Source organism: Manis pentadactyla, chromosome 8 (assembly GCF_030020395.1).
Source record: "Manis pentadactyla isolate mManPen7 chromosome 8, mManPen7.hap1, whole genome shotgun sequence".
Lineage (NCBI taxonomy): Eukaryota > Metazoa > Chordata > Mammalia > Pholidota > Manidae > Manis > Manis pentadactyla.
In genome coordinates this window covers 95,540,863-95,568,413 of record NC_080026.1, presented here as the reverse complement: position 1 = coordinate 95,568,413, position 27,551 = coordinate 95,540,863, and the positions used below count along the sequence as shown (strand labels likewise).

At 37.9% G+C, this 27,551-nt stretch overlaps 2 protein-coding genes across 8 annotated transcripts in view; one reads left to right on the top strand and one right to left on the bottom strand.

Annotated features, from left to right (window-relative positions):
- The window catches only part of ECD (ecdysoneless cell cycle regulator), a 34,581-nt gene extending 14,722 nt beyond the window's left edge, over positions 1–19,859 (top strand). For 2 of the 3 annotated variants that reach the window (XM_036928671.2, XM_057505966.1), the window contains exons 9-15: positions 21–106; positions 13,026–13,132; positions 13,268–13,451; positions 14,370–14,437; positions 15,705–15,919; positions 17,407–17,617; positions 18,150–19,859. In XM_036928671.2, coding sequence (XP_036784566.2) covers positions 21–106; positions 13,026–13,132; positions 13,268–13,451; positions 14,370–14,437; positions 15,705–15,919; positions 17,407–17,617; positions 18,150–18,307 — 1,029 coding nt within the window. In that variant the 3' untranslated portion in view covers positions 18,308–19,859. Of the gene's footprint in view, positions 1–20; positions 107–13,025; positions 13,133–13,267; positions 13,452–14,369; positions 14,438–15,704; positions 15,920–17,406; positions 17,686–18,149 lie in introns of those variants that run through there. The other variant, XM_057505967.1, reaches the window with a different exon arrangement.
- Positions 19,021–27,551, bottom strand: part of NUDT13 (nudix hydrolase 13) — a 33,780-nt gene continuing 25,249 nt past the window's right edge. For 2 of the 5 annotated variants that reach the window (XM_036928677.2, XM_036928680.2), the window contains 6 exons: positions 26,365–26,499; positions 25,475–25,581; positions 24,576–24,701; positions 24,296–24,407; positions 23,218–23,372; positions 19,021–20,144 (listed from right to left, as the gene is read on the bottom strand). In XM_036928677.2, coding sequence (XP_036784572.1) covers positions 19,944–20,144; positions 23,218–23,372; positions 24,296–24,407; positions 24,576–24,701; positions 25,475–25,581; positions 26,365–26,499 — 836 coding nt within the window. In that variant the 3' untranslated portion in view covers positions 19,021–19,943. Of the gene's footprint in view, positions 20,145–23,217; positions 23,373–24,295; positions 24,408–24,513; positions 24,532–24,575; positions 24,702–25,474; positions 25,582–26,364; positions 26,500–27,551 lie in introns of those variants that run through there. The other 3 variants (XM_057505969.1, XM_057505968.1, XM_036928681.2) reach the window with 2 other exon arrangements.

Below are 27,551 nucleotides of genomic sequence, written 5' to 3'. Positions count from 1 at the left end.
GCCATTATTACTTTTTTCAGGAACTGATTGAGGGTTCTGCTCAGTACCTGGAAAGAGTAGAAATGGCAAAGAACTACTTCCAACTCTCAGTAAACCAGCCAGAAAGGTAAGTTTCTCACTACTAAAGATGGTAGCACAATGGTAACTTGCCAGAAGTTAAGGAGTTAACTATTTCTTGAGGTACTTCTACAAGCTGGAGTTTCCATAATTAAACAGTTAACTGCAAGCATCATCACTACTGAAGGGACTGGGCTTGGGGGAGAGAAGGTGTTGCTGCCGAAGACTGCTGGCTGTGGTGGCTATCATCGTCGTCATCACCAAATGGCTACCATTTATTAGCACTTACAAAGTATAGGCCACTTAAGTCATTTAATCCCCCTTATAGTCCTGTGAAGTAGGTATGATTGTTACTGTACCCTATTTACAGCTGAGAAGCTCAGACCAGACCTACCTCAGGTCTGGCAGTACAGACCTACCTCAGAGACAATGTGACTTTGGTTCCAGACCACCACAATAAAGTGAATATTGCAATAAAGCAGTCAATATACTTAAAAGTTGTTTATACTAGACTGTAGTCTTCTAAATATGCAGTACGATTATGCCTAAATAATAATGTACATACCTTAATTTAAAAATAACCTTATTGCTAGAAAATGCTAACCATCATCTGAGCTTTCAGTGAGTTGTAATCTTTTTGCTCGTGGAGGGTCTTGCCTCTGTATTGATGGCTACTGCTTGATCAGGGTGGTGGTTGCTGAAGATTGGGGTGGCTGTGGCAATATCTTGAACTAGACAACAGTGAAGTTTACCACATCAGTTGACTTTTTCATTCATGCTCTATTTGATAGCGTTTTACCCACAGTAGAACTTATTTCAGAATTGGAGTCAATCCTCTCAAACCCTGCCATTGCTTTACCAAGTAAGTATGTAGAATATTCTGAATTCTTAAATTTCACCAGTCTTTATAGCATCTTCACTAGGAAACTCCATCTCAAGAAACCAGTTTCTTTGCTCATCCATGAGGAATAACTCCTCATCCATTCAGTTTTATCATGAGGTTGAAGCAATTCAGTCATATCTTCAGGCTCCACTTCTAATTCTAGTTCTCTTATTTCCACCAGTTACTTCCTCCACTGAAAGCATGAAGTCATCCATGAGGGTTGGAATCAACTTCTTCCAAACTCCTGTTCATGTTGATATTTTGACCTCTTCCCCTGAATCATGAATGTTCTTAATGGCATCTAGAATGGTGAATCCTTTTCAGAAGGTTTTCAATTTACTTTGCCCAGATTCATCAGAGGAATCACTATCTATCACAGCTATAGCCTTATGAAACGTTTTTCTTAAGACTTGAAAGTCAAAATGACTCCTTGTTCCATGGGCTGCAGAGTGGGTGTTATGTCAGCAGGCATGAAAACATTAATTTCATTGTCCGTCTCCATCAGAGCTCTCAGGCAACCAGGTGTATTGTCAGTGAGCAGTAATATTTGAAAGGAGTCTTTTCTTCTGAGCAGTAGATCTCATCAGTGGGCTTAAAATATTCAGTAAACCATGCTATAAACAGATGTGCTGTCATCCAGGCTTTGTTGTTCCTCTCATAGAGCACAGAGTAGATATAGCATAATTCTTAAGGGCTCTAGGATTTCATAATGCTAAATGAGAACTGACTTCAACTGAAAGTCACCACATGCCTTCACCCCTAAAAAGAGAGTCAGCCTGTCCTTTGAAGCTTTGAAACCAGGCTTTGACTTTTCTCTATCTAGGAAAGTCCTAGATGGCATCTTCTTCCAAAGAAGGCTGTTTCATCTACACGAAAAAAACTTGTTTAGTATAGCCACCTTGCTTAATGACCTTAGATCTTCTGGACAGCTTGCTGCAGCTGCTGCTCCACATGCCCTTTTGTGTTTCGGAGATAGCTTCTTTCCTTAAACCTCATGAAATTGAAGAGAGGGCCTTGCTCTGGATTAGGCTTTGGCCTAAGGGAATGTTCTGGTCAGTTTGGTCTTCTATCCAGACCACTCAGGCTCTCTCCATGTCAGCAGTAAGGCTGCGTGGCTTTCTTATTCTTCGTCTTTCACTGGAGTAGCACTTTTCATTTTCTTAAACAGCTTTTCCATTGCATTCACAACTTAGCTAACTTGTTTGGTGCAAAAGGCCTAGTTCTCAGCATGTCTTGGCTTTCAATGTGCCTTTCTCACTAAGCTGAATCACTAAGCTTTTGATTTAAACTGAAAAATTGTGACTCTTCCTTTCACTTAAACATTTAGAGACCATTGTAAGGTTATTAATTGGCCTAATTGGTTGTGTCTCAGGAAGTAGGGAGATCTGAGGAGAGGGAGAGAGACAGAGGAGCTGCCAGTTGGTGGAGCAGTCAGAACATACACATTTATGAAGTTCATCATCTTATATGGGTGTAGTTCATGGTGCCCCAAACAGTTACAATAGTAACTCAAAGATCACTGATTATACATCGACATAACAAACATAATAATAATGAAAAAGCTTGAATATTGCAAGAATTACCAAAATGTGACACAGAGACATGAAGTGAGCAAATAATGTCGGAAAAGTTGTGTTGACAGATTTGCCATAAACCTTCAATTTGTGAAAAACACAGTATCTGCAAAGTGCAGTAAAATGAGGTATGTCTATAATTTGGCAAAGGTCACATGCAGCTAATAGACAACAAACCTAGGGTCCAGCTCATAGTCTGGTATTGAGCCATATTGTGCTTAATTTCTATACGAGTTCTGGGCCATGTTTAGCTTTTTGGGTGGGTCTGAAAGACAGAATAAAGTAGGCGTTCAGCTTCCAAATCAGATCTCATTCTAACCTGCCATACATTTCCTGGAGGAAGAAAGAAACAAACACAGGTTAGAAGGAAATGGTATCCCTTTAAAATTTCATAGAGTTGAGTTTCAGTTCTGGTAATGATGGAGTACATTCCAATTTAACCCCTTGCCAAGTACAAGTCCTGGACAGAATATAAAAAACAATTATTTGAAGCCTCTGGAGAACAGCAGAAGCAGACAGTAATTGCAGGGAATAGGACCCTTGATAGAAGAAAACCACAATGGGTAAGGTCCACATTATCTGACTTGTCCCCTGAGGGTGTTCCTACGCACCATGGCACAAGCAAAATAGAGCCCAAGCAGAAAGCTTTACTCCTGTTGGCCTCAAGAATCAAAGCTCAGAATTTGAGTATTGGAGAAAGTTTAATCTATGTTTGCAAAATTGAATTTGACATACTTAAAACATTTAAATAACATGAAAGAGTTAGCTTTGGATATGTTACGGTTTAAAAGGTGAAAGTTGTATGTGTGTTTTGTTGCTGGGCTTTTAAAAAAATCTGGTTTTGAACTCCAGTCGTTTTGCCTATATCTCACACACCACATGTTTTGTAGTAGAGTATTCTTTGAAGACTGCATGAAGCAAAGTTAATGCTGAGAACTCTAACCTTAGTTATCTGTGAGATGGTGGTGACTTTACAACATCCCTTTCATAGGGATGTCTAGGGGGTGCCTTTGTCCCACTCGCATCAGATTTATGGTAGTGATTAGTGGAAAAGAGGATGCCTTCTTAGGGTATCATTTCAGAAAACTTGGGAAAGAGAGTCAGGAGAGTAAAGAAGGAGCCTTCATGTTTAGGAGTGGCCTTCATTATACTGTCTAGAGTGTAATGGTGAAAAATTACAACAATATAAGTCCATTGATAGTAGATAAATGAAGTATCATGTATTTCTGATGGACTACTATCCATTTAATTAACCAGAGGTTAGCTAAATATACATAAATCGAAATCGATCGGGAGCCAAGATGGCGGCATGAGTAGGACAGTGGGAATCTCCTCCCAAAAACATACATATTTTGGAAAATACAACAAATACAACTATCCCTAAAAGAGAGACCAGAAGACACAGGACAACAGCCAGACTACATCACACCTGTGAGAACCCAGCGCCTGGTGAAAGGGGTAACATAAAAGCCGCAGCCCAGCGGGACCCGAGGCCCCCTCACCCCAGCTCCTGGTGGGAGGAGAGGAGTTGCAGCAGGGAGGGAGAGGGAGCCCAGGACTGCTGAACACCCAGCCCTAGCCAGCCGCACCAGAGTGCAGACACACAGTGCATGCGTGGGGTGCTGGAAACTAGGGAAACAGGACAGTAAGACCTATGAGCGGGTCCCAAAGCCGGCACCCCTATGACAAAGAAAAGCGAGTGCTTTTTGAAAGTCTTAAAGGGACATGGACCCCACAGCTGGACGGAAGCATCCCAGGTCACAGTCTAGCAGCTGGAAATTCCAGGGATCTCCAGGCGCCCTAACCCCCTGGGCAACAGCAGTGAGACCCCTCACGGAGGTTAACAGCCAAACAGCTCCCCGTCCATTACCCCTCTGGGGCCCGGAAATAGAGCAGCAGCCTGAGGCTGGCCACGCCCACAGCAAGGGAACTTCCTTCATACCGGCCGGGCAAGATACAGAGACCCAGTCTACACGCAATTACCCAACACAAGCCACTAGGGGGTTGCAGTGGTGCCAGTAAAGAAAGGCCAGGAGCCAAGTGGAAAGAGTCTTGACTCTCCCAGCTGACAGACAAGTCAATAGTTCACCATTGTACCTATCAACATGAAAAGGCAAAAAAATTTGATCCAGACAAGACTAACCCAGACAGCTTCGACATCTTCTACATCTTCCCCTGAGAAGGAACCTGGGGAGATAGACTTAACCACTCTTCCTGAAAAAGAATTCAAAACAAAAGTCATAACCATGCTGATGGACTTGCAGAAAATATGCAAGAACTAAGGAGGGAGAATACAGAAATAAAACAAGCTCTGGAAGGACTTCAAAACAGAATGGATGAGATGCAAGAGACCACTAATGGACTAGAAAACAGAGAACAGGAACACAGAGAAGCTGATGCAGAGAGAGATAAAAGGATCTCCAGGAATGAAAGAATTTTAAGAGAACTGTGTGACCAATCGAAACGGAACAATATCCGCATTATAGGGGTACGAGAAGAAGAAGAGAGAGAAAAAGGGATAGAAAGTGTCTCTGAAGAAATAATTGCTGAAAACTTCCCCAAACTAGGGGAGGAAATGGCCTCTCAGAACACAGAGGTACACAGAACTCCCATGACAAGGGATCCAAGGAGGGCAACACCAAGACACATAATAATTAAAATGGCAAAGATCAAAGACAAGGACAAAGTATTAAAGGCAGCCAGAGAGAAAAAAAAGGTCACCTACAAAGGAAAACCCATCAGGCTATCATCAGACTTCTCAACAGAAACCCTACAGGCCAGAAGAGAATGGCATGATATACTTAATGCAATGAAACGGAAGGGCCTCGAACCAAGAATACTGTATCCAGCACGACTATCATTTAAATATGAAGGAGGGATTAAACAATTCCCAGACAAGCAAAAGTTGAGGGAATTTGCCTCCCACAAACCACCTCTACAGGGCATCTTACAGGGACTGCTCTAGATGGGAGCACTCCTAAAAAGAGCACAGAACAAAACACCCAACATATGAAGAAGGGAGGAGGAGGAACAAGAAGGGAGAGAAATAAAGAATCATCAGACCGTGTTTATAATAGCTCAATAAGTGAGTTAAGTTAGACAGTAAGATAGTAAAGAAGCTAACCTTGAACCTTTGGCAACCACAGACTTAAAGCCTGCAATGGCAATAAGTACATACCTTTCAATAATCACCCTAAATGTAAATGGACTGAATGCACCAATCAAAAGACACAGAGTAATAGAATGGATAAAAAAGCAAGACCCACCTATATGCTGCTTACAACAGACTCACTTCAAACCCAAAGACATGAACAGACTTAAAGTCAAGGGATGGAAAAAGATATTTCATGCAAACAACAGAGAGAGAAAAAAGCAGGTGTTGCAATACTAGTATCAGACAAAATAGACTTCAAAATAAAGAAAGTAACAAAAGATAAAGAAGGACATTACATAATGATAAAGAGCTCAGTCCACCAAGAGGATATAACCATTATAAACATACATGCACCCAATACAGGAGCACCAACATATGTGAAACAAATACTAACAGAATTAAAGGAGGAAATAGAATGCAATGCATTCATTCTGGGAGACTTCAACACACCACTCACTCCAGAGGACAGATCCACCAGACAGAAAATAAGTAAGGACACAGAGGCACTGAACAACACACTAGAACAGACGGACCTAATAGACATCTACAGAACTCTACATCCAAAAGCAACAGGATACACATTCTTCTCAAGTGCACATGGAACATTCTCCAGAATAGACCACATACTAGGCCACAAAAAAAGCCTCAGTAAATTCCAAAAGATTGAAATCCTACCAACCAACTTTTCAGACCACAAAGGCATAAAACTAGAAATAAATTGTACAAAGAAAGCAAAAAGGCTCCTAAACACCTGGAGGCTTAACAACATGCTCCTAAATAATCAATGGATCAACGACCAAATCAAAATGGAGATCCAGCAATATATGGAAACAAATGACAACAACAACACAAAGCCCCAACTACTGTGGGATACAGCAAAAGCAGTCTTAAGAGGAAAGCATAAGCAATCCAGGCATATTTACAGAAGGAAGAACAATCCCAAATGAATGGTCTAATGTCACAATTATCGAAATTGGAAAAAGAACAAATGAGGCCTAAGATCAGCAGACGGAGGGACATAATAAAGATCAGAGAAGAAATAAATAAAATTGAGAAGAATAAAACAATAGCAAAAATCAATGAAACCAAGAGCTGGTTCTTCAAAAAAATAAACAAAATAGATAAGCCTCTAGCCAGACTTATTAAGAGGAAAAGAGAGTCAACACATATTAACAGAATCAGAAACGAGAAAGGAAAAATCACGATGGACCCCACAGAAATACAAAGAATTATTAGAGACTACTATGAAAACCTATATGCTAACAAGCTGGGAAACCTAGGAGAAATGGACAACTTCCTAGAAAAATACAACCTTCCAAGACTAACCCAGAAAGGAACAGAAAATCTAAACAGACCAATTACCAGCAATGAAATTGAAGCAGTAATCAAAAAACTACCAAGAACAAAACCCCCGGACCAGATGGATTTACCTCGGAATTTTATCAGACGTACAGAGAAGATATAACACCCATTCTCCTTAAAGTTTTCCAAAAACCAGAAGAGGAGGAAATACTCCCAAACTCATTCTATGAAGACAACATCACCCTAATATCAAAACCAGGCAAAGACCCCACCAAAAAAGAAAACTACAGACCAATATCCCTGATGAACGTAGATGCAAAAATACTCAACAAAATATTAGCAAACCAAATTCAAAAATACATCAAGAGGATCATGCACCATGACCAAGTGGGATTCATCCCAGGGATGCAAGGATGGTACAACATTCGAAAATCCATCAACATCATCCACCACATCAACAAAAAGAAAGACAAAACCACATGATCATCTCCATAGATGCTGAAAAAGCATTCAATAAAATTCAACATCCATTCATGATAAAAACTCTCAACAAAATGGGTATAGAGGGCAAGTACCTCAACATAATAAAGGCCATATATGATAAACCCACAGCCAACATCATACTGAACAACGAGAAGCTGAAAGCTTTTCCTCTGCGATCGGGAACAAGACAGGGATGCCCACTCTCCCCACTGTTATTCAATGTAGTACTGGAGGTCCTAGCCATGGCAATTAGACAAAACAAAGAAATACGAGGAATCCAGATTGGTAAAGAAGAAGTCAAACTGTCACTATTTGCAGATGACATGATATTGTACATAAAAAAACCTTAAAGACTCCACTCTGAGACTACTAGAGCTAATATCGGAATTCAGCAAAGTTGCAGGATACAAAATTAACACACAGAAATCTGTGGCTTTCCTATACACTAACAATAAACTAATAGAAAGAGAAATCAGGAAGACAATTCCATTCACAATAGCATCAAAAAGAATAAAATACCTAGGAATAAACCTAACCAAGGAAGTGAAAGACCTATACCCTGAAAACTATAAGACACTCTTAAGAGAAATTAAAGAGGTCACTAACAAATGGAAACTCATTCCATACTCCTGGCTAGGAAGAATTTATATCGTCAAAATGGCTATCCTGCCCAAAGCAATATACAGATTTGATGCAATCCCTATCAAACTACCAACAGCATTCTTCAATGAACTTTAACAAATAGTTCAGAAATTCATATGGAAACACCAAAGACCCCGAATAGCTAAAGCAATCCTGAGAAGGAAGAATAAAGTGGGGGGGATCTCACTCCCCAACTTCAAGCTCTACTACAAAGCCACAGTAATCAAGACAATTTGGTACTGGCACAAGAACAGAGCCACAGACCAATGGAACAGAATAGAGACTGCAAACATTAACCCAAACATATATGGTCAACTAATATTCGATAAAAGGGCCATGGACATACAATGGGGAAATGACAGTCTCTTCAACAGATGGTGCTGGCAAAACTGGACAGCTACATGTAAGAGAATGAAACTGGATCACTGTCTAACCCCATACACAAAAGTAAATTCGAAATGGATCAAAGACTTGAACATAAGTCATGAAACCATAAAACTCTTAGAAAAAAACATAGGCAAAAATCTCTTAGACATAAACATGAGTGACCTCTTCTTGAAAATATCTCCCCGGGCAAGGGAAACAAATGCAAAAATGAACAAATGGTACTATATCAAGCTGAAAAGCTTCTGTACAGGATAGGACACCATCAATAGAACAAAAAGGCATCCTACAGTATGGGAGAATGTATTCGTAAATAACAGATCTGATAAAGGGTTGACATCCAAATATATAAAGAGCTCACACACCTCAACAAACAAAAAGCAAATAATCCAATTAAAAAATGGGCAGAGGAGCTGAATAGACAGTTCTTGAAAGAAGAAATTCAGATTGCCAACAGACACATGAAAAGATGCTCCACATGGCTAGTTATCAGAGAAATGCAAATTAAAACCACAATGAGATATCATCTCACACCAGTAAGGATGGCTACCATCCAAAAGACAAACAACAACAAATGTTGGTGAGGTTGTAGAGAAAGGGGAACCCTCCTACACTGCTGGTGGGAATGTAAATTAGTTCAACCATTGTGGAAAGCAGTATGGAGGTTCCTCAAAATGCTCAAAATAGAAATACCATTTGACCCAGGAATTCCACTTTTAGGAATTTACCCTAAGAATGCAGCACTCCAGTTTGAAAAAGACAGATGCACCGCTATGTTTATCGCTGCACTATTTACAATAGCCAAGATATGGAAGCAACCTAAATGTCCATCAGGAAATGAATGGATAAAGATGTGGTACATATACACAATGGAATATTACTCAGCCATAAGAAAAAACAAATCCTACCATTCGCAACAACATGGATGGAGCTAGAGGGTATTATGCTCAGTGAAATAAGCCAGGTGGAGGAAGACAAGTACCAAATGATTTCACTCATGTGTGGAGTATAAGAACAAAAGAAAACTTAAAGAACAAAACAGCAGCAGAAGCACAGAACCCAAGAATGGACTAATAGTTACCAAAGGGAAAGGGTCTGGGGAGGACAGGTGGGAAGGGAGGGATAAGGGCGGGAAAAAAAGAAAGGGGGCATTACGATTAGCATGTATAGTGTGGGGGGGGCACGGGGAGGGCTGTGCAACACAGAGAAGACAAATAGTGAATTTACAGCATCTTACTATGTTGATGGATAGTGACTGTGAACAGGGATGTGGGGGGTACTTGGTGAAGGGGGAGCCTAGTAAACATAATGTCCTCATGTAGATTAATGATACCAAAATAAAATTTAAAAATAAATAAATACACATAAATCCAATTCAGGGTTTCTCAGCATTGGCACTAGTGACATTTTGGGCCAGGTAATTCTCTGTTGTGGGGACTGCCCTGTGTGCTGTAAGATGTGTAGCAGTGTCCCTGGCCTCTAGCCTGTAAATGCCAATAGCACATTTCCCCCACCAATCTTGACAATGAGAAATATCACCAGACATTTTCAGATGTACCCTCGGGAAAAAATTGTCCCCATTTGACAACCACTGATCTAAATGAATAAATTCAAAACCATAATATTGAGTAAAAAAAGCAGTTTGTAAATATGTACAGTGCAGATGCTATACATATAAAATGTGGGAATACACAAAATGCCATATATTATTCATAGATAGATAGATAAGAGTTCATTCAACAAATATTTATTGAGTATTTCGTAAGTGCCAGGCCATATTCCGGGCACTAGGAATACAAGTGAACCCAAACAACCCTGCCCTTATGTAGAATAAAGGCAATAAAGCATTTTATGATGTTAGATCGTGATAAGTGCTTTGAAGAAAAATCAGTGTGTGGAGAGAGAGATGCTGTATTCCAGATAGGATGGTCAGAGGGGACTTTCCAGGGAGGTTTTCTTTAAGCCACCTAAGTGAAATGAGGGAATAAGGCATATAGGTATTTGGGAGAATAACATGCTCTAGAAAAGAGAACAAACAGCAAATACAACATAGAAATACATACACACTCAGTGGCCCAGAAGGATACTTATAAGAGCAGTTACCTTGTGCCAGCAGGGGAATGGGTTGGAACTGGTAGTGTCAGTTGTCATAGGGAACATCGGCTTTATCTATGATACTTTTTAAAAAGTAGATGTGCATGTTACTAGTTTAATTTTTTATGTTTAATGTATAAGCATAATCATATAGACTAGAAGGAAATAAAACAATATAATCCTAGGTGGTAGGTATCTGGTATACTTGTTATATTATCTTTTGGACTTGTCTGCGTTGTTTAAATCTCTTCAAACAGAAATTAAAAACAGCAAAGAGGCCATGCGTGATCACCACTGCTTATTTCATTGAGTCCAAGCTTAGCCAATTCCGGCTCCCTGTGCTCTTACTCCAGTCCATCTCCTCAGCCTCATCTTCCATGCTTAAGCCAAACTGAATACCTTTTGCTCTCTGAACATGTTCCTTGCTTCTCTGCCTCGAAACAAATGCTCATTTTTCCCCTTGCCTAAAGCTTCTCTACCCTATCTTACCTATCAAAATCTTCCTCACTCTCTTAAGGCCTAACTCAACTACTTCCATTATCTCTCATTTTTTAACTTTTCAGCCCCCACCTCAATGAATGTAATTACATTCTCCTGTAACTCTTTGTAGCATTTGGTATTCCTGTAATTTATTGATTTTTTGGGGTAGCTGTTTTCTCCTTCCTAGTAATATTTATGTAATACAGAGTAGGAATAATTTCCTGTCACCCACATGATTTAGCAAGTTACACAAATCTGCATTAAATGAAAGTAAATCTATTGATTATATAACTGACTTGCTCCATTCTAAATAGTTCAGACAGGGTTCAATCAGTTTATATATCACATCACCATCAAAATAAGTCATCATATGAGTAATCTGCCTTTTTCTACATCAGAAGACTTGATTTCAAGCCTTTGCTCTGTCCAACCAAATAACCTTACAAAAGATACAAAACTTCACTGGTCTCCGGTTTCCTCATCTGTAAAACTCCTCATAACGGTAATTAAAGAACTAAATAAGAAAATATATTTAAAGAGCTAGCCTAACATATAATACATGCGAGATTAGTTTCAGTTCATAGTTTTTTCTGGATTTTCGTTTCCTCATATATAAGATATAAATCAATTGAAAGAGTTGTACTTACATCTGCTGCTTCACAGTGGTCTCTGGAGCCTGCTGCAAAGCCAAATTAAATGGCAAAAAGAGTAGGGCTCTGAGCTTCTGGCCTCCATTTCAGTCAAAGCAGTTTTTCTTTTTTGCTTTTTGTTTTGGTTTTGTTGAGATATAATTGACAAAATTGTAAGGTGCTTAAAGTATGCACTGTGGTGATTTGATACATGTATACACTGTGAAATGATTCCTACCATCTGGCTGATTAACACATCCATCACCTTGCATGTTTTTTTGTTTGTTTTAGTCTTTTTTTAAGTTCTACTCTCTTAGCAGATTTCAATTATATAATACACTGTTACCAGCTATAGTCACCATGTTTTACTTTAGATCCTCAGACAATCTCCCTTACTCCCTAGCCCCTGACAGCCACTTTTCTACTCTGTTTATATGAGTTTTACTTTTTTTTTTTTAAAGATACCATATATAAGTAATACCATGCAACATTTGTCTTTCTCTGGCTTATTCCACTTAACATAATGCCCTAAGGTTCATCCATGTTGTAGCATATGTCAGAATTTCCTTCCTTTTAAAGCTGAATAATACTTTATTGTATGTATATGTTACTTTTTGTTATCAGTTCATCTGTTGATGAAAACTTAGGTTGTTCCCACATTTTGGCTATTGTGAATAATGTTGCTATGAAAATGGGTGTGCAGATATCTAAGTTTTTATTTCTTTTGGCTATATAACCAAAAATATTGGTTTTGGGATTGCTGGATCATATTGTAGTTCTATTTTTAATTTTTTGAGAAGAACTGCTATACTGTTCTCCATAGTAGCTGTACCATTTTACACTCTCATGATCAGTGCACGAAGGTTCCTTTTTCTCCATGTCCTTGCCAACGCTTATTCTGTCTTGTCTTTTTAATGATAACCATTCTAACAGGTGTGAGATGATACCTCACTGTAATTTTGATTTGCATTTCCCTGATGATGAGTGATGTTGAGCACCTTTGCATGTAACTGTTGGTCATTTCTATGTCTTCTTTGGAAAAACATCTATTCAGTTCCTCTGCCAATTTTTTCAGTTGGGTTATTTTTTTGCTATTAAGCTGTATGAGTTCTTTATGTATTTTGTCATTTTGTTAATGATTTCCTTTGCTGCACAAAGCAGTGTTTCTTTGAGCTCCTTTATATTTTAGAGTTGCTGGTAAAATTTTGAGAAAGGGGGTCTATAACCTAAAATGTTTAAAAACAAATTAGATGATCACTTAACAACTTTAAAATACTATGTTTTTGTGACTGTTATTCTGAGCTGTCTTATTTTTAAAAAAACATGTTTTTTATTTTTTGTAGCTCTGAAGCTATGAGCCCAGGTGAAGAAATCTTAACCCTGTTACAGACCATATCATTTGATATAGAAGAGCTTAAGAAAGAAGAAGCTAATCTTCCCCCAGAAGATGGTAAGTAATGGACCAAAGATAAAGCAGAAGGCTTAGAAAGAGTTAAAGCATTCCACCAAGTCTCACAGGGTCCTTCCTCAAGAGTACCTGCCATGCTAGTGTTGTATGGCAGCATCATGCTTTCTTCTTTTTCAGACGACCAGTGGTTAGATCTCTCACCACATCAGCTAGACCAGCTACTGCATGAAGCTGCTGGCAAAAAAGCAGCAGAGCCTATTTCCAAGGAGGAAAAGGAGAACTATGACTTAACTCAAGTCTCAGAGAGCATGAAAGCTTTCATATCCAAAGTCTCAACCCACAAAGGAGCAGAGCTGCCTCGGTAATTGGTGTTGAAGTATAAATATATAAATAGTTCTACTCCAAATATTGAAGTCATTCAGCCATTGCCAGTCCCCACCCAACCTCACTCTTTTTTTTTTTTAAGTAAATGATTTGTACTGCTTTGTTTCCCTCTTTTGGTGCCTAATGCCTTGATAAGCTACTTATCTGGAGTCAATAAGCCAGAGACCACTCAACAGATCTAAAAGCCACCATCCCAGAGCTGTGCAGGGAAATCATGAACTTTACTCTAAAATTTTACTCAAACCTGCATGGACTCTTAACATGTAATTCTCACCAAGCTCAGACTTCTGATCTCCTACACAACAGCAGATTGGAAGCTTCAAACTCAAAGGGGGCTAAAAGAGTACATCAGAGGGAAAAATAATAACAGAAGAAAAGGGAAATTGTATTTGGCAAGTAATAGGAGAAAAGATAGAATTGTTACTTGCACAGCAAATATATATTAGCATTGGTGCTCTCAAACCTCATGAGATTAAAATTCATGTTCAATGTTCTTTCTCTAAGAAAGCAGGAGCAAGAGAAGGTATGTTCTTTTTTATTCTTAAAGATTTGGTTCTTAAAAGAGATTGGCATATTTAAATGAACTCAAATAAGTAACTTTTTTGCTAATGCTAGGTATATCTTGTGGGAGGTGGAGGGTAAGTAGGTCCCTAAATAGCATGAGTAAAATGTGCATAAACAAAGTGCAATTTTTACTTTTATTTCATCAGTCTTTCCCATTTCTGTTGCTCTGCAAGATCACCATAAATATTTTTAAAACTTTAACTACAGTTTTCCTTGCTGTTCCTCTTTTGAGATTGTATCTCTGGTGGTGTTCCTAAGAATGGCACAAATATAGAAAAAGTTTCAAAGAGTTGTATATGGAATAAATTGTCTTTTTCCTTTAATCTTGCAGAGAACCTTCTGAGTCTCCAATTACTTTTGATGCAGATTCTTTTCTTAATTATTTTGATAAGATTTTAGGTAAGTTATAGTATAATGTTTATTTTCATTTTAAAGTTGTAAGTAAGGTGACTGTTGCTAGAGTGTTGGAGCATTGGATCTTTCAGAAGTCAAAGTATTTGCTTTCTCTTCATGATTTTGAGTTGCTTCCAACCATAAATTACTGATTTTGCAGAGGATGCTTAGCTCAGTGCCTGACTTAGTAGCTGTTCATTAAATATTTATTGAGTGAGTGAATGTTGTGTGTGTTTAGATAGGGTTTTTACCTTGGCTCCCGTACTATATTGTTTTTTTCTCTTTTAGACTTATAGTACTTACACTCTAATAATAAAAAGACAAATTGCCAAGTAAAAAAAATCAACAAAGAATATAAACAAGCAGTATCTTGAAAAAGAAATATAGACAATAAATATTTGAAAACAGCTAACTGTTTCTAGTAAGCAAGTGAATACACAATAAAAATAAGAACTAATTTTTTTGCCCATCATGTTGTCAAAAATTTAAAAGATTGATCATAACCAGTTTCCTCAAGGGTTGGAGAAATGAGCATTGTCAAACTGTGGGGCTAGATGTAACTTCCCTTTTCACAGGACAGTTTTGATACTCTAGAATGGTCATAACCTTTGACTCAGTAATTTCACTTTTAGGGATTAACTCCATGAAAATGATAGGTGTGCTGAGATGGTGATTGCAGCACTATAATAGCAAAAAATTGGAATTTATTTAATGTTCACTGAGAGGCAAGTGGTTAAACAATCATAGCACATCCATATTATGAAATACTGTGCAACCTTAATAAAGAAGGAGGCCCATCTACATGTGTTAACAGAGAAGGACATCCAAGACATATAAAACATTAGAAAACCAAACCATAATTGAATATATATATGTAAAAAAATGACTTATGTGTTATGTATGTATGTATGTACAGAACTACATAGATAAAGGCCTGAATACCCACCAAACTGTTTGAAGATACTCACCCTTGGGAAGAGAGTGAGATATGATAGTAACTCTGTATGGCTTGAATGTTTGCATCAAAATATATTTATGTATTATGTAATTTCATAATTTTTAAGTAAAAATTTTTAATTTTGAATGAGCATTTTTTTTTTTAAGTTGATTCAGTTCAGCCTCTGTATTTTTCTGCAAGTATCTGCTAACAGTATCATTTTCTGGAATGGATTTTTGTGAAGTACTTTGCCTATGTATATTCATTCCTTTCTGCAGACAATATCACTCAAAAAACATTTACCAAGTGGCTGTTTCTGTGTTGGGGTCTGTGTAGGGCCAAGGCCTCGGGAGTCGGACTCTGATGATCTGGATGAGGAAGACTTTGAATATTTAGATAGTGATGATGACTTGGATCTCAAAACACAGGAGCCTGGGGAAGAAGCATCTGTAAAAGGAACTCTTGATGGTCTCAAGTCATACATGGCCCAGATGGACCAGGAATTGGCACAAACCAGCATTGGCAAAAGTTTCACCACCCAGAAGCAAATGGTATGTGTGTATGTTCAACCTCTTCCCCTGAGTCTATATATTTTAGTCTCAGTTTTTTCTTTGTCTTTTGATTATAATTTTTTAATGGTAAATTTGATTTTTTGATTTGAAGAATGTAAGATTGCTAATTTTTTTCCCATCTCTGGTAGGGTGAAGGATTATTAACTTTATTTTCCTAAATTTAAGTTTAGTTACTTTACTTTTCTATGTTACATTGGTATTTAAAGTAAAAAAATCATGTGATGCGTTCAGATTAGTATGTGGTTACATACTGTTACTAATAGCTTAAATTGATTTTTTTTTAAAAGAAAAAGGATTGTAAATATCCAAATAATTTTAAAGTCTATTAAAGTGCTTGTTTTGTATGTTTCCCTAATTTAGAGCCAAATTTAAGATTCATCTTCCACTCTTTTTTTTTTTTACCCTAGTATTTATACTAGAACTATTTAACCCTAGACAGATATATCATGGAAAGAGAATGGATCCTGGAGTCTCATGTATTAGGGTTTGAAATCCAGCTCAGCCACCCACTGTAAATATATCCATTAACTAATAATCCTCATGTCAGAATTAGCATGAGAACCAAATGAGACAAAGTAAAATCCATAATGGGCCCTTAATTAATGTTAACTCCCTTTGCTTTGATAATCAAACCACATTTAAAATTGTAATTGCTTCCAATATTACCAAAACATATTGAAGCCTTCATTAGATTTATCTAAAGTGGTGTTTCTTAAATTTTAATGTGCATCTGAACCACCTAAAGAACTTGTTAAAGTACAGATTCTGGTTAAGAAGGTCTGAGGTGAGGACTGAGATTTCACATTTCTAGTAAGCTCCCAAATGATGCACATGCTGCTGTTTGTGGATCACACTTTGAGTAGCAAAGATCTAAAGATTTATAGATCAGGCTACAATCTTTCAAATCCTTTCTCCAACCTGTGAAGCCAAAGGTTTGAGTAACAATTCAGAGTCTTTGTGGTTTGACCCCACAAAGCCTCAGATTTTTACTTTAATTTTTTTTCAGATTGGGGAGGGGTGGGGGAAGGAATCTAGATTCTTTCATTCAGAGAAAATTTTTAATTTGTTTAGATCTACAAAATTTAAATTTTTTAAATCTAAAAAAAAATTTTTTTAAGTTCATTTTTCTGTTTGTTTCTTTTAAAACTCTTAGGCAACTTTTTAAACTCTTAGGCAACTTAAATCTCCCTTGGGCTATTTCACAATAAGGAAGAAATCCATGCACTTTGTATAAAATTTCTTAGAAAGAAGTGTGTTGTAATTGTTGGAACCAAATTTTAAAAATTTTAATGTGTGTTAAATTACATTTTGTTAGACTTCATTTTTACTTTGTTTCATGAAGGATAAGAAATTTTTTTATTTGGAATTCAATTTTACATTATTGCTTAGTTAGCTTTTTATTGTAACTACCATCCAGTCTAATGGCATATTTTATCCCATGATTTTCTTTTCCCTATATGAATAAGGAACCTCTATCTCAGATTGTCAATAACAGCTCAGATGAGGAAGATTCTGGTGCAGAAGGATCTATTATGACAGCAGCAGATATAGATCTGAACCTGGTTTCAAATATTTTGGAATCCTATAGTTCACAAGCTGGACTGGCAGGACCTGCTTCTAACCTTTTACAAAGCATGGGAGTGCAGCTGCCTGACAACACTCATCACAGACCCACAAGTAAGCCAATGAAAGATTAACCAGCACACCTAGCCACTCTTTTTTCTTAAATAAATATTGAGTCTGATTGTGCTCATTTCTAGTTTAGATTACTCATTAAGTAAAAATGTTTCATTACAAGTTTCACAGGTTGACTTATACCCTGTGAGTCCCAAATGTTGCCCTCTCTGCATAAGTCTTTGTGATCCCAACTCGGGTGCATACAAGGTTTTGAAGTCAGCAGGAGAGAGAAAATTGAGCCCCTGGACAGCCCCTGAAAGCAAGATAGGCAAAAATAAGGAATGAAGGAGGTTTTGTTTTATTCCAGCTACCAGGACTGACCTTTAGCCAGGCTCACTGTGGCATCAAATATATTTGTTTTAATGTTTTACCTGTTTTTGTTATTCTGCTTCATGGACCAAGTAGGTTCTTTATTTTTAGCACCTTTATAATTGCCACATGAATATTCTCCAGCCAGGTAAGCCCTGTACCCATACTTTCTTTTATTTATCTGCCATTTTCAGTATCCCAACCCCACCCTCTTTTGCCTCAGCTTTCAGATATCCTCGGAGTTCTAAGAAGCAAAGCCCTCTCCTTACTCACTGCTGGGAAACAAAGTTCAGTATTGCAGCTCCTCCTATCAGCCCTCTCTCATCTTTTCTTTTTCAAAACAACACAGTAATCCAAAAGCAAACAGTTTCTCATGGGTAAGTTTGAAAAACTCATAACCAGGAATCCTGCACACTCCCCTTTCTATCAGTATTTTCAGATATTGGGGATGTGTACACATGTGCTCACAAACACACCCACAGAGAGATAAAAAAGATTGGGAGACAGTAATACACATGGACCCTGAACTGTTTTCTTCTAACTGCAAGATATGAAGAAATCTCAGAACCTCTCTTTCGAGAGTACTTTTCCCTTCTTGTTGCTAGATTCATCTTGGGTCAGGGCAAGCTGCCAATCTAACAGGACAATCAAGTCCTATCACAAATTATCCCTCAGCATTTCCTGATAAAGGCACTTTGATTTCCCCAAAGCAATGATGGTTTGCTGGCAATGGCAAGAGCAGTGACCTGGGATCAAAAGGAATTTCAGTGCTTCAACTTGTCTAGTTCTAGAATATCTTTTGCTTAGTCCTTTGGGACTTTGATATGTAAATAATCTTAAGATCTCTGGCACTTGTGTCTTTAATCACAAATTAGTACCTAAAATCATCTGAAGATACAACTCTTTCCCCAGCCATTCCTATTTTCAAACATACCTCTGTCAAGGTATTTCTTTTCCACATTGTTTCAGTTGTTCCACGGACTTGGACTCTTTAGTTTGTCACATTAATTAGAGAGATTCCTTTTCTCCCTGCATCACCAAATTCTCACTCTCTACAATTTTCTCACTTCATAAGACAGAAAAATACATCTGAACAGAGGTGTGGAAATTTATTTTATTTCTTCCAGATAAATTCTTCTCCCCTATGACAAGGTATAGAATGGTAAATATGAATGACAGGAAATCCTAAATTTGGTTTATTCCATTAAAACACAAGAAGTGGTTCATCCTCATTAATCTCTTAGTTGAAGTTACTGAGTGTACAAATGGCAGCAACCATTTTACGCTGAGGAAAACAGAAATGGCAAAGTGATCATCTTTTCCTTGGGTCACAAACTGAGCAAGTAACAGCAGCAAAAAAAAAGGATATACCTTGAGCTCCACTGGGATGCAGTTACCTGAACAGAACATTTCTGCATCTGATTATAGTGTACTTTGAGTGAGGAAGACCCTGGCTCCCACTTTCATCATCTCATCAAGTAACTTAAAGAAATATGACTTCTATTTAACTACTGTGTACCAAATAACTACATAAATTTTACAATATTATTTTGTGCTATTTTTCTTAATTTTGTGAAGATAAAAAGTAACTCAATAGTGGGTTGAAATTTGCTGTATATTTTCAATACTAAGATAAAAAAAGTTTTAACCAAAACAGGTACATTTTTGCAGTTAGTATAAACCCATCATTATTTAACAAGATACATGCCAAAAGATGTTTGCTTCCAAGTCCCAGTTAAAAATGGGTGAACAAGGGCCTACATCCAAATGAATGTTTCCACCTTCCCTCTCATTTGACAATTGTTTTCTCCTCGGTTTTGGCATTTTTCGATTGCTTTGAGTAGGAACTTCTTTCATTAACACTGCTGATAAAGGTGTCCTGCTATAGGTGCACCTTCTGCTCTGCCTTATTAAAAGATTGACTTGGATATGGCCTTTTGTCATCTCCCCTTTATCAGCTGACATCCATAATGCCCCTCCAGGAAACTGTGGTGAGATCTGAGTGGCTAGATATGAGCTAAGCAGGCAGGGTAGAATAGCTTGGTTTTTCTACCCACTCCTTAATTAATTGGTGGGCAATGGCTAACTTGGGGGGCAACCAGAATGGGAAAGTCCTGTTCTGTTGCTGAGTATATGGGTTGTTCCTCCTCAGAGCGGCAGCCACCTCTTCATGACTGAACCAGCTAGCTGCCTCTAGTTCTCTCAAGTTCACCTGGATCTGAAAGCCAGAAGAAGAAACAGGATGTACGGTTAGGAGCTACAGAATTTAAAATACTATGACCAAAGGTGAGAAAATGTTTCCAGAAGTGAGCAATCTTAGAAGATAATACCTGGAAGATAATCAGTTCTAGATATTGCCCAGAAACAGAGGCATAATTAAGAGAGAAGATTTAAATATATTTTTTTAAATAGTAAAAAATGCATATGTATATATATTTAATTTTATTTACTACTTAATATTTATATATATATATATATATATTTTTTAGTCCTGGAAGTGCAAATACTAAAATAATAAAAGTGGTTAACATGGAGAGGTAAAATATGAATAATACTTGTTTTTGTGTGTGTGTGCCTCTATTTATGGTATAAGTTTCAATTTATAAACATATGCATGTTACTCTTCTTTTAAAGGATAACACCCTTGTTAATGAGTCAATAATAATTAATAATAAAAGCATAGTATCTTCTTTGTAAGAAGCAGTGTATCCATAGGAAGTCTAAACAGATTAGATTATTTTTCAGTCTTTACAAACTAAAATACACAATAGACAGACTTAAACAGGTAGGGACTATATAACACTACCTGTAAAGGATTCTCAGAAGAACAAGATAAGGTTGGATAAGATAACATATAAGTCCTTTTCAACCAGAAATTCCTGTGATTTTTTATTACTAGTGTCCAACATCCTGACTGACTTGAGCAATAAAATCAATCCTGAAATTGATATATTTATTGTGTGCTTACTCTGTGCAAGAAAGTCTGTTAAGTCCTGTTTGTGAAAGTTAAATTGTCTCATGATTGAGATTACACACGAGGAAGAGTGTTGATCATATTGGCACTCTCAATTTTCATGGAAGTTGTTTCCAATTTTTAAGGGCATAATTCATGTATTCTCTCCCTGTTATTTGCATGAAATATCTTTTTCCATCCCTTGACTTTTAATCTGTGCATGTCTTTGGGTTTGAGTTGAGTCTCTTGTAAGCAGCATGTAGATGGGTCTTGCTTTTTTATCCATTCTATTACTCTGTGTCTTTTGATTGGTGCATTCAGTCCATTTACATATAGGGTGATTATTGAAAGATATGTACTTATTGCCATTGCAGGCTCTAAGTTTGTGGTTACCAAAGGTTCAAGGTTAGCTTCTTTACTATCTTACTGTCTAACTTAACTCACTTATTGAGCTATTATGAACACTGTCTGATGATTCTTTATTTCTCTCCCTTCTTATTCCTTCTGCTGCATTCTTCATATGTTGAGTGTTTTGTTCTGTGCTCTTTTTAGGAGTGCTCCCATCTAGAGCAGTCCCTGTAAGATGCCCTGTAGAGGTGGTTTGTGGGAGGCAAATTCCCTCAACTTTTGCTTGTCTGGGAATTGTTTAATCCCTCCTTCATATTTGAATGATAATCGTGCTGGATACAGTATTCTTGGTTCAAGGCCCTTCTCTTTCATTGAATTAAGTATATCATGCCATTCTCTTCTGGCCTGTAGGGTTTCTGTTGAGAAGTCTGATGATAGCCTGATGGATTTTCCTTTGTAGGTGACCTTTTTTTCTCTCTGGCTGCCTTTAATACTCTGTCTTTGTCTTTGATCTTTGCCATTTTAATTATTATGTGTCTTGGTGTTGCCCTCCTTGGGTCCCTTGTCATGGGAGTTCTGTGTGCTTCTGTGGTCTGAGAGGCCATTTCCTCCCCCAGTTTGGAGAAGTTTCAGCAATTATTTCTTCAAAGACACTTTCTATCCCCTTTTCTCTCTCTTCTTCTGGTACCCCTATAATGTGGATATTGTTCTGTTTTGATTGGTCACACAGTTCTCTTAATATTCTTTCATTCCTGGAGAACCTTTTATCTCTCTCTGCATCAGCTTCTCTGCATTCCTGTTCTCTGATTTCTAGTCCATTAATGATCTCTTGCATCTCTTCCATTCTGCTTTGAATTCCTTCCAGAGATTTTCATTTCTGTCTTCTCCCTCCTTAGTTCTTGCATATTTCTCTGCAAGTCCATCAGCATGGTTATGACTTTTGTTTTGAATTCTTTTTCAGGAAGATTGGTTAAATCTGTCTGCCCAGATTCCTTCTCAGGGGAGGATGTGGAAGATGTCTGGGTTAGTCTGGTCTGGATCAGATTTTTCTGCCTTTTCATGTTGATAAATGCAGTGGTGTGCTGTTGACTCGTCTGTCAGCTGGGAGAACCAAGACCCTTTCCACTTGCTCCTGGCCTTTCTTTACTGGGACAATGGTGACCCCTAGCGGCTTGTGTTGGGCAGTTGTGCGTAGACTGGGTCTCTGTTTCTTGCCTGGCCACTATGGAGGAACCTCCCTTGCTGTGGGCATGGCCAGCCTCAGGCTGCTGCTCTGCTATGGTGGGGCTGCGCCAGAGGGGGAACAGGCAGGGGGCTGTTTATCGCCGTGAGGGGTCTCAGAGCTGCTGCCCAGGGGGTTAGGGTGCCCGGAGTTTCCCGGGATTCCCAGCTGTTAAGCTAAGTGTCCCAGGGCGCTTCCATCCAGCTGTGGGGTTCCTGTCCCTTTAAGACTTTCAAAAAGCACTCGCTTTTCTTTGTCCCTGGGGCGCCAGCTGCAGGGACCCGCTTGCAGGTTTTACTGTCCCGTTTCGCACACTCCTCGCACTGGTGTCTGCTCTCTGGTGCGGATGGCTGGGGCTGGGTGTTTACTAGTCCTGGGCTCCCTCTCCCTCCCTGTTCCGACTCCTCTCCTCCTGCCAGGAGCTGGGGTGAGGGGCGCTTGGGTTCCACTGGGCTGAGGCTTGTGTCTTAGCCCCTTTGTAAGGTGCTGGGTTCTCACGGGTGTGGATGTAGTCTGGCTGTTGTCCTGTATCTTCTGGTCTCTCTTTTAGGGATAGTTGTATTTGTTGTATTTTCAAAAATATATATGTTTTTGGGAGGAGATTACCACTGTCCTACTCATGCCGCCATCTTGGCTCAGCCCATAATTCATGTATTCTGTATCTTTGTATAATCTAGACAGCACTGGCCTAGATAGGTGCTTAGTTAAGTACCTACTGACCAGCTTGGATAAAGCAAAAGAAAATAGAAGAGAAGCATCAAAATTTACCTCTGTCTGCCCCGGTTTCACAGTTGCATGACAAGCAATCATGAGTGAGCTATTAGGAAAGGGCCAGTGCTGGGATGCAGAGTATTGCAGTCTCTCCACCTCCAATCCCACCTCCTCCGCAACTTCACGCCGTACAGCCTCTTCCAGACTTTCACCTACAAGCACTCAGATTAATTCAGGACAGCCCTGCAGCAGGAAGGCTGATAGAGATGCCCATCTGTGAAAGCAGTGCAAAACTGGCTCCAAAGTTTCAATGAAATACTCTTGGGAAAGCTCTGAATCTCCCCATCTCTATAATAACAGGAAGCAAGTCTGGAGTTAGGGATTGAACTGCAATACTTAAGTCTACTAGGTTGATTATAATGAAAAATAAAGAGTGGCAGTGGGAGAGGCTTCTGCTGCTGTCAGCTTTAATAGAATTCTATAAAATAGAATTTTAATAATGCCATATTTCACCATTTGCAAATTTTACTCCAATACTGAGAAAAAAAACCCTGTAAATAAGTATTGAATTCTAGTGGATTTATGCATGCTGAAATATTTAAGATGTGTATTAAGGTTTAATCTGTGCATCAAAAAATAAGATGAATTGATGTATGGAAAGATGGATATGTGATAAGTGTAGTGAAAAAAAATGAGTGTCTAGGTGTTGAGTGTATGGGTGTTCACTATATAATTCTTTCTACTATAATTAAAGAATTTATTAAATATAAATTTATAGTTATATAAATATTAAAATATAATTAATATTTTAATTTTTAAAATAAAATTTAGTACATAATTATAAATCATTTCCTATTTCATGTATAATTATAATTTAATATATACTGATTTTATAATTATATGTTTATTATATAACATATAATTATATACTTAATATATTAAATATAATTATTTCAGCTACACTGTTTGAAAATTTCCTAATAAAATACTGGAAAATTACAAAGCCAGAGGCAGTTTTCTTGACATGATTGGCAAGAACGTGCTTGAGACTCCAAGACTGTGGCAACAAGAAATACCTACTGTTGATAAGCTTTCGTGTCCTCCTTGTCACCTATACATGCCCTAAACTCCTTACCTATATCACAAAAACCTGCCAATGCAGAATACATTCCCTTGGGAAAGGAACTCTGGCGGGCAAGTAGGCATCGAGTCCCATCTGACACCAGAGTGATCACCACAGGAGCCATCTAGGAAAAGGGGATGGAAACTTAGACACTAGGGCTTTGGGGTCTATTAATGAATGGAATGAAGGAATGGATAACTAAGGAAAGCCTTTTAGTTGTACAGGCTTACCTCCCCAGGGCAGAGTAGTACACAGCCTTCTTGGATCACTGTCCTTTTAAAGCAATGCTCACCTGTGGATAATAGATGATCTTGTTAGAAGGGCACATACGCTTGCTGCCAGCCATATTCTTCTTGGTGGGCTGCCCACTTCTGCTGCAGAACTGGTGACCATCATGCCAACGGAGAAGAGCCTGAGCCTAGGAATACACAGGTGGGCTTGGTTTCATTTGGAGAGAATGCAGGGCTCATCTCAAACAGTGCTGGGCCTAGTATATAGAAAAACTCAAAGGGAAATGATAATCCCTTTCCAGCTCACCTACTTTAAATGGTTATTAACTGTTCACTTTAAAATAAGGAAACTATCAACATATTCCTCTAGCCTCTGAAAGATGAATAAAAGAAAGCATTTAATAAAATGTGTTATGAATTATTTTAAATATGTATAAAGTATTATAATGAACCATGTATTTATGACCCAGCTTAAAAATAAAATATTTCCAATATAGTTGAACACCCCAACATATACTCCTCCCTAATAAAGTTGAAAGATTTTTTGCAAATAAATGTTTAGATACCTTTTTAAATTAAATGGACAATCAAAAGCACTTTAAAATTTAAAGCTGTGAGGACAAGTTATTAAGGCAATATAAAATAGTTCCTCATAGAAAAAAGATGATGTATAAGTTATGCTGTGAGGCATCTAAACTGTTTATAAGGCTGCCAGAACATATTGCCATAGATCTGCATGTCCCTAGGAGACAATGATCCTGAAGTGATCCTACCAAAAAGAAGTACAAAAGAAAGAAGAATAAGCAATCTCCCACAGCATATTGTCCTTCTGCCTTTGTAGGAAGGACTATGATCTGCAAAAGAAATCAGATGTCACTCTAGCCTTGTGTTACGCATTGTATGTATGTGCCTATATACACTGCTTTACTAAATTTCCTATAGAACTGTGAAGAGTATCTACCATGGATAGGAAGGAGGCATCCTTCACATTCATCTGGAAGAAAGCCTTCCTCAGCTCAATGAAAGACCCCTTGAGCTCTATCTCCATTTCAGGTTTCTGTAAGGAAGCTAGAAAATGAGAAAAAAAAGAATGAAATGAAACAAATATAAAACTTTACCTCAAGGCCCATCTGAAAAATGTCCTATTAGAACAGTGTTTCCCAAACTCACCTAATAAGACTCAACTAGGAAAAAGTAAAAATATGCAGGTTCTCAAGACCCTACCTGGAGATTCTGAACAGCAGGTAAGGCCCAGAAATTATTTTTTAACAAGCACCAGGTGATTCTTATGTTCAGGCATAATAATTCTCAATCTCTGCTCAAGGGCAGTAAGAACATTTGCAATAGCCACACACTATCCCTGGAAAAGAGATGAAATGGGACCTCTAAACTCCCATCTGAACCTCATTCCTGCATCACTACATTTACACCTAGAACCTGAGAGAAGGAAAGCTTGGTAGCTATCAGCCTATAGCAACGTGGTTCCAAAATGTAGGTCTGAGGACCAGAGCTACTCCATGGTAACATGCTTATTCACCTGCACTTGTAAGAGAAATTATGATTTCATGAATTTTAAAATATTTATGAAATATTTAAGACAATGTATAAAGGTACAGAAAGTGATACAGTAAACATCTGAGCACCCACCACCTAGCTTACAAAGTATTAAACTGTCCTTTATTTTCTTTTAAATGGTAGTGGATGGTAGTATTTTTAATGCCCTACTTTAAAAAAAAATAGAAAATTGATAACCTTTTTGTATTTCCAAAATTTTCTTTAAAATTTTACTATCATGAAATCCCAGCGTGTGAGAACCACTGGGAAGTACCCATTAGGAAAAATATTATGTACCATTTATGGAAGAGGAGCTAGTTAGACCTAGATCCAAAGCAAACCGTGCTTCATGCTGTTCAGAGCATCCAATCAGCACAGAGTCTTCTATTCTTTGTGTGTCCTGTCCAAACTTACCCAGGAGACTTTCCAATTCTTAAGAAATAGAAAAGGAGAAGGGACAAAAACAAGGGTTTTAGTTAAACAACCACAGCCATAATAAGACTACAGGAGATCATCTACTTCAGCTTTAAGTAGGTATATCTGGCTTCCAGTCGCTGCCCTGCAGCTCACTAGCTGGGTAATGTTGGTCTAGTCACTTCATCTCTCCAGGCCTCCATTTTCTCATCAGCAATCTGAAGAGTTTAGACTAAAGAAGGAATTCTAACACTGTTTTACTCTGTGATTGGATCATGAAAGGAGTGTATTTCTTAGTTTGAAAGATACTTATTCGTACTACAATATAACATTACTAAGTCTCTAAATAGTTAACTGATTATGGCACTGAAAAAAAAGTCACACTTTTTATAAATTAGTTATAAAATTTAGCCTCCAGATTATGCTGCTTTTGTAGATAAGAGTTGAAAACTTATCTGATATCCTAGTCTTTATAAACAAATGCTGTATACAGAGAAAACCTATACTAAGTCTGAAGGATTTATTCATTTTATTTATTCATACTACAATATAAAATTGCTAAGTCTCTAAATAATGTTTAGTGCCTTCTGATGGCATCCTCATATTCTTCTACACTGCTAGAAACTACTTACCCAAGCACTCCAACATCTGACCCAGGGAGGAAACCCACTGGCAGTGTATTTAGAAGTAAGTCAGTGTATAGTGACACCATATGAAACTGAAAGTACTTTTAAAGCCAAATCCCAATAGCTTATATATCTCTAGTTATATACCCTAAAAGAGTTCCCAAAACAATTTTAATTCTCTTAATTTTGACCCCTTTAGGAGAAATGAAGTAATGCAAATCTTAAAACAGTATAACAGTGCGCACCTGTGGAGGCTGGAAATCATTGGTATAAGGCAGGAGTTAGCAAAATATTTTAGGCTTTTAAGCCCTATGTTCTGTCAGAGCTACTCCGCTCTGCCATTATAGTGTGAAAGCAGCCATAGACAATACGTAAATGAATGAGTGTCTCTGTGTTCCAATAAAATTCTATTTACCAAACAGGTGGTGGGTTCCAATTTGGACA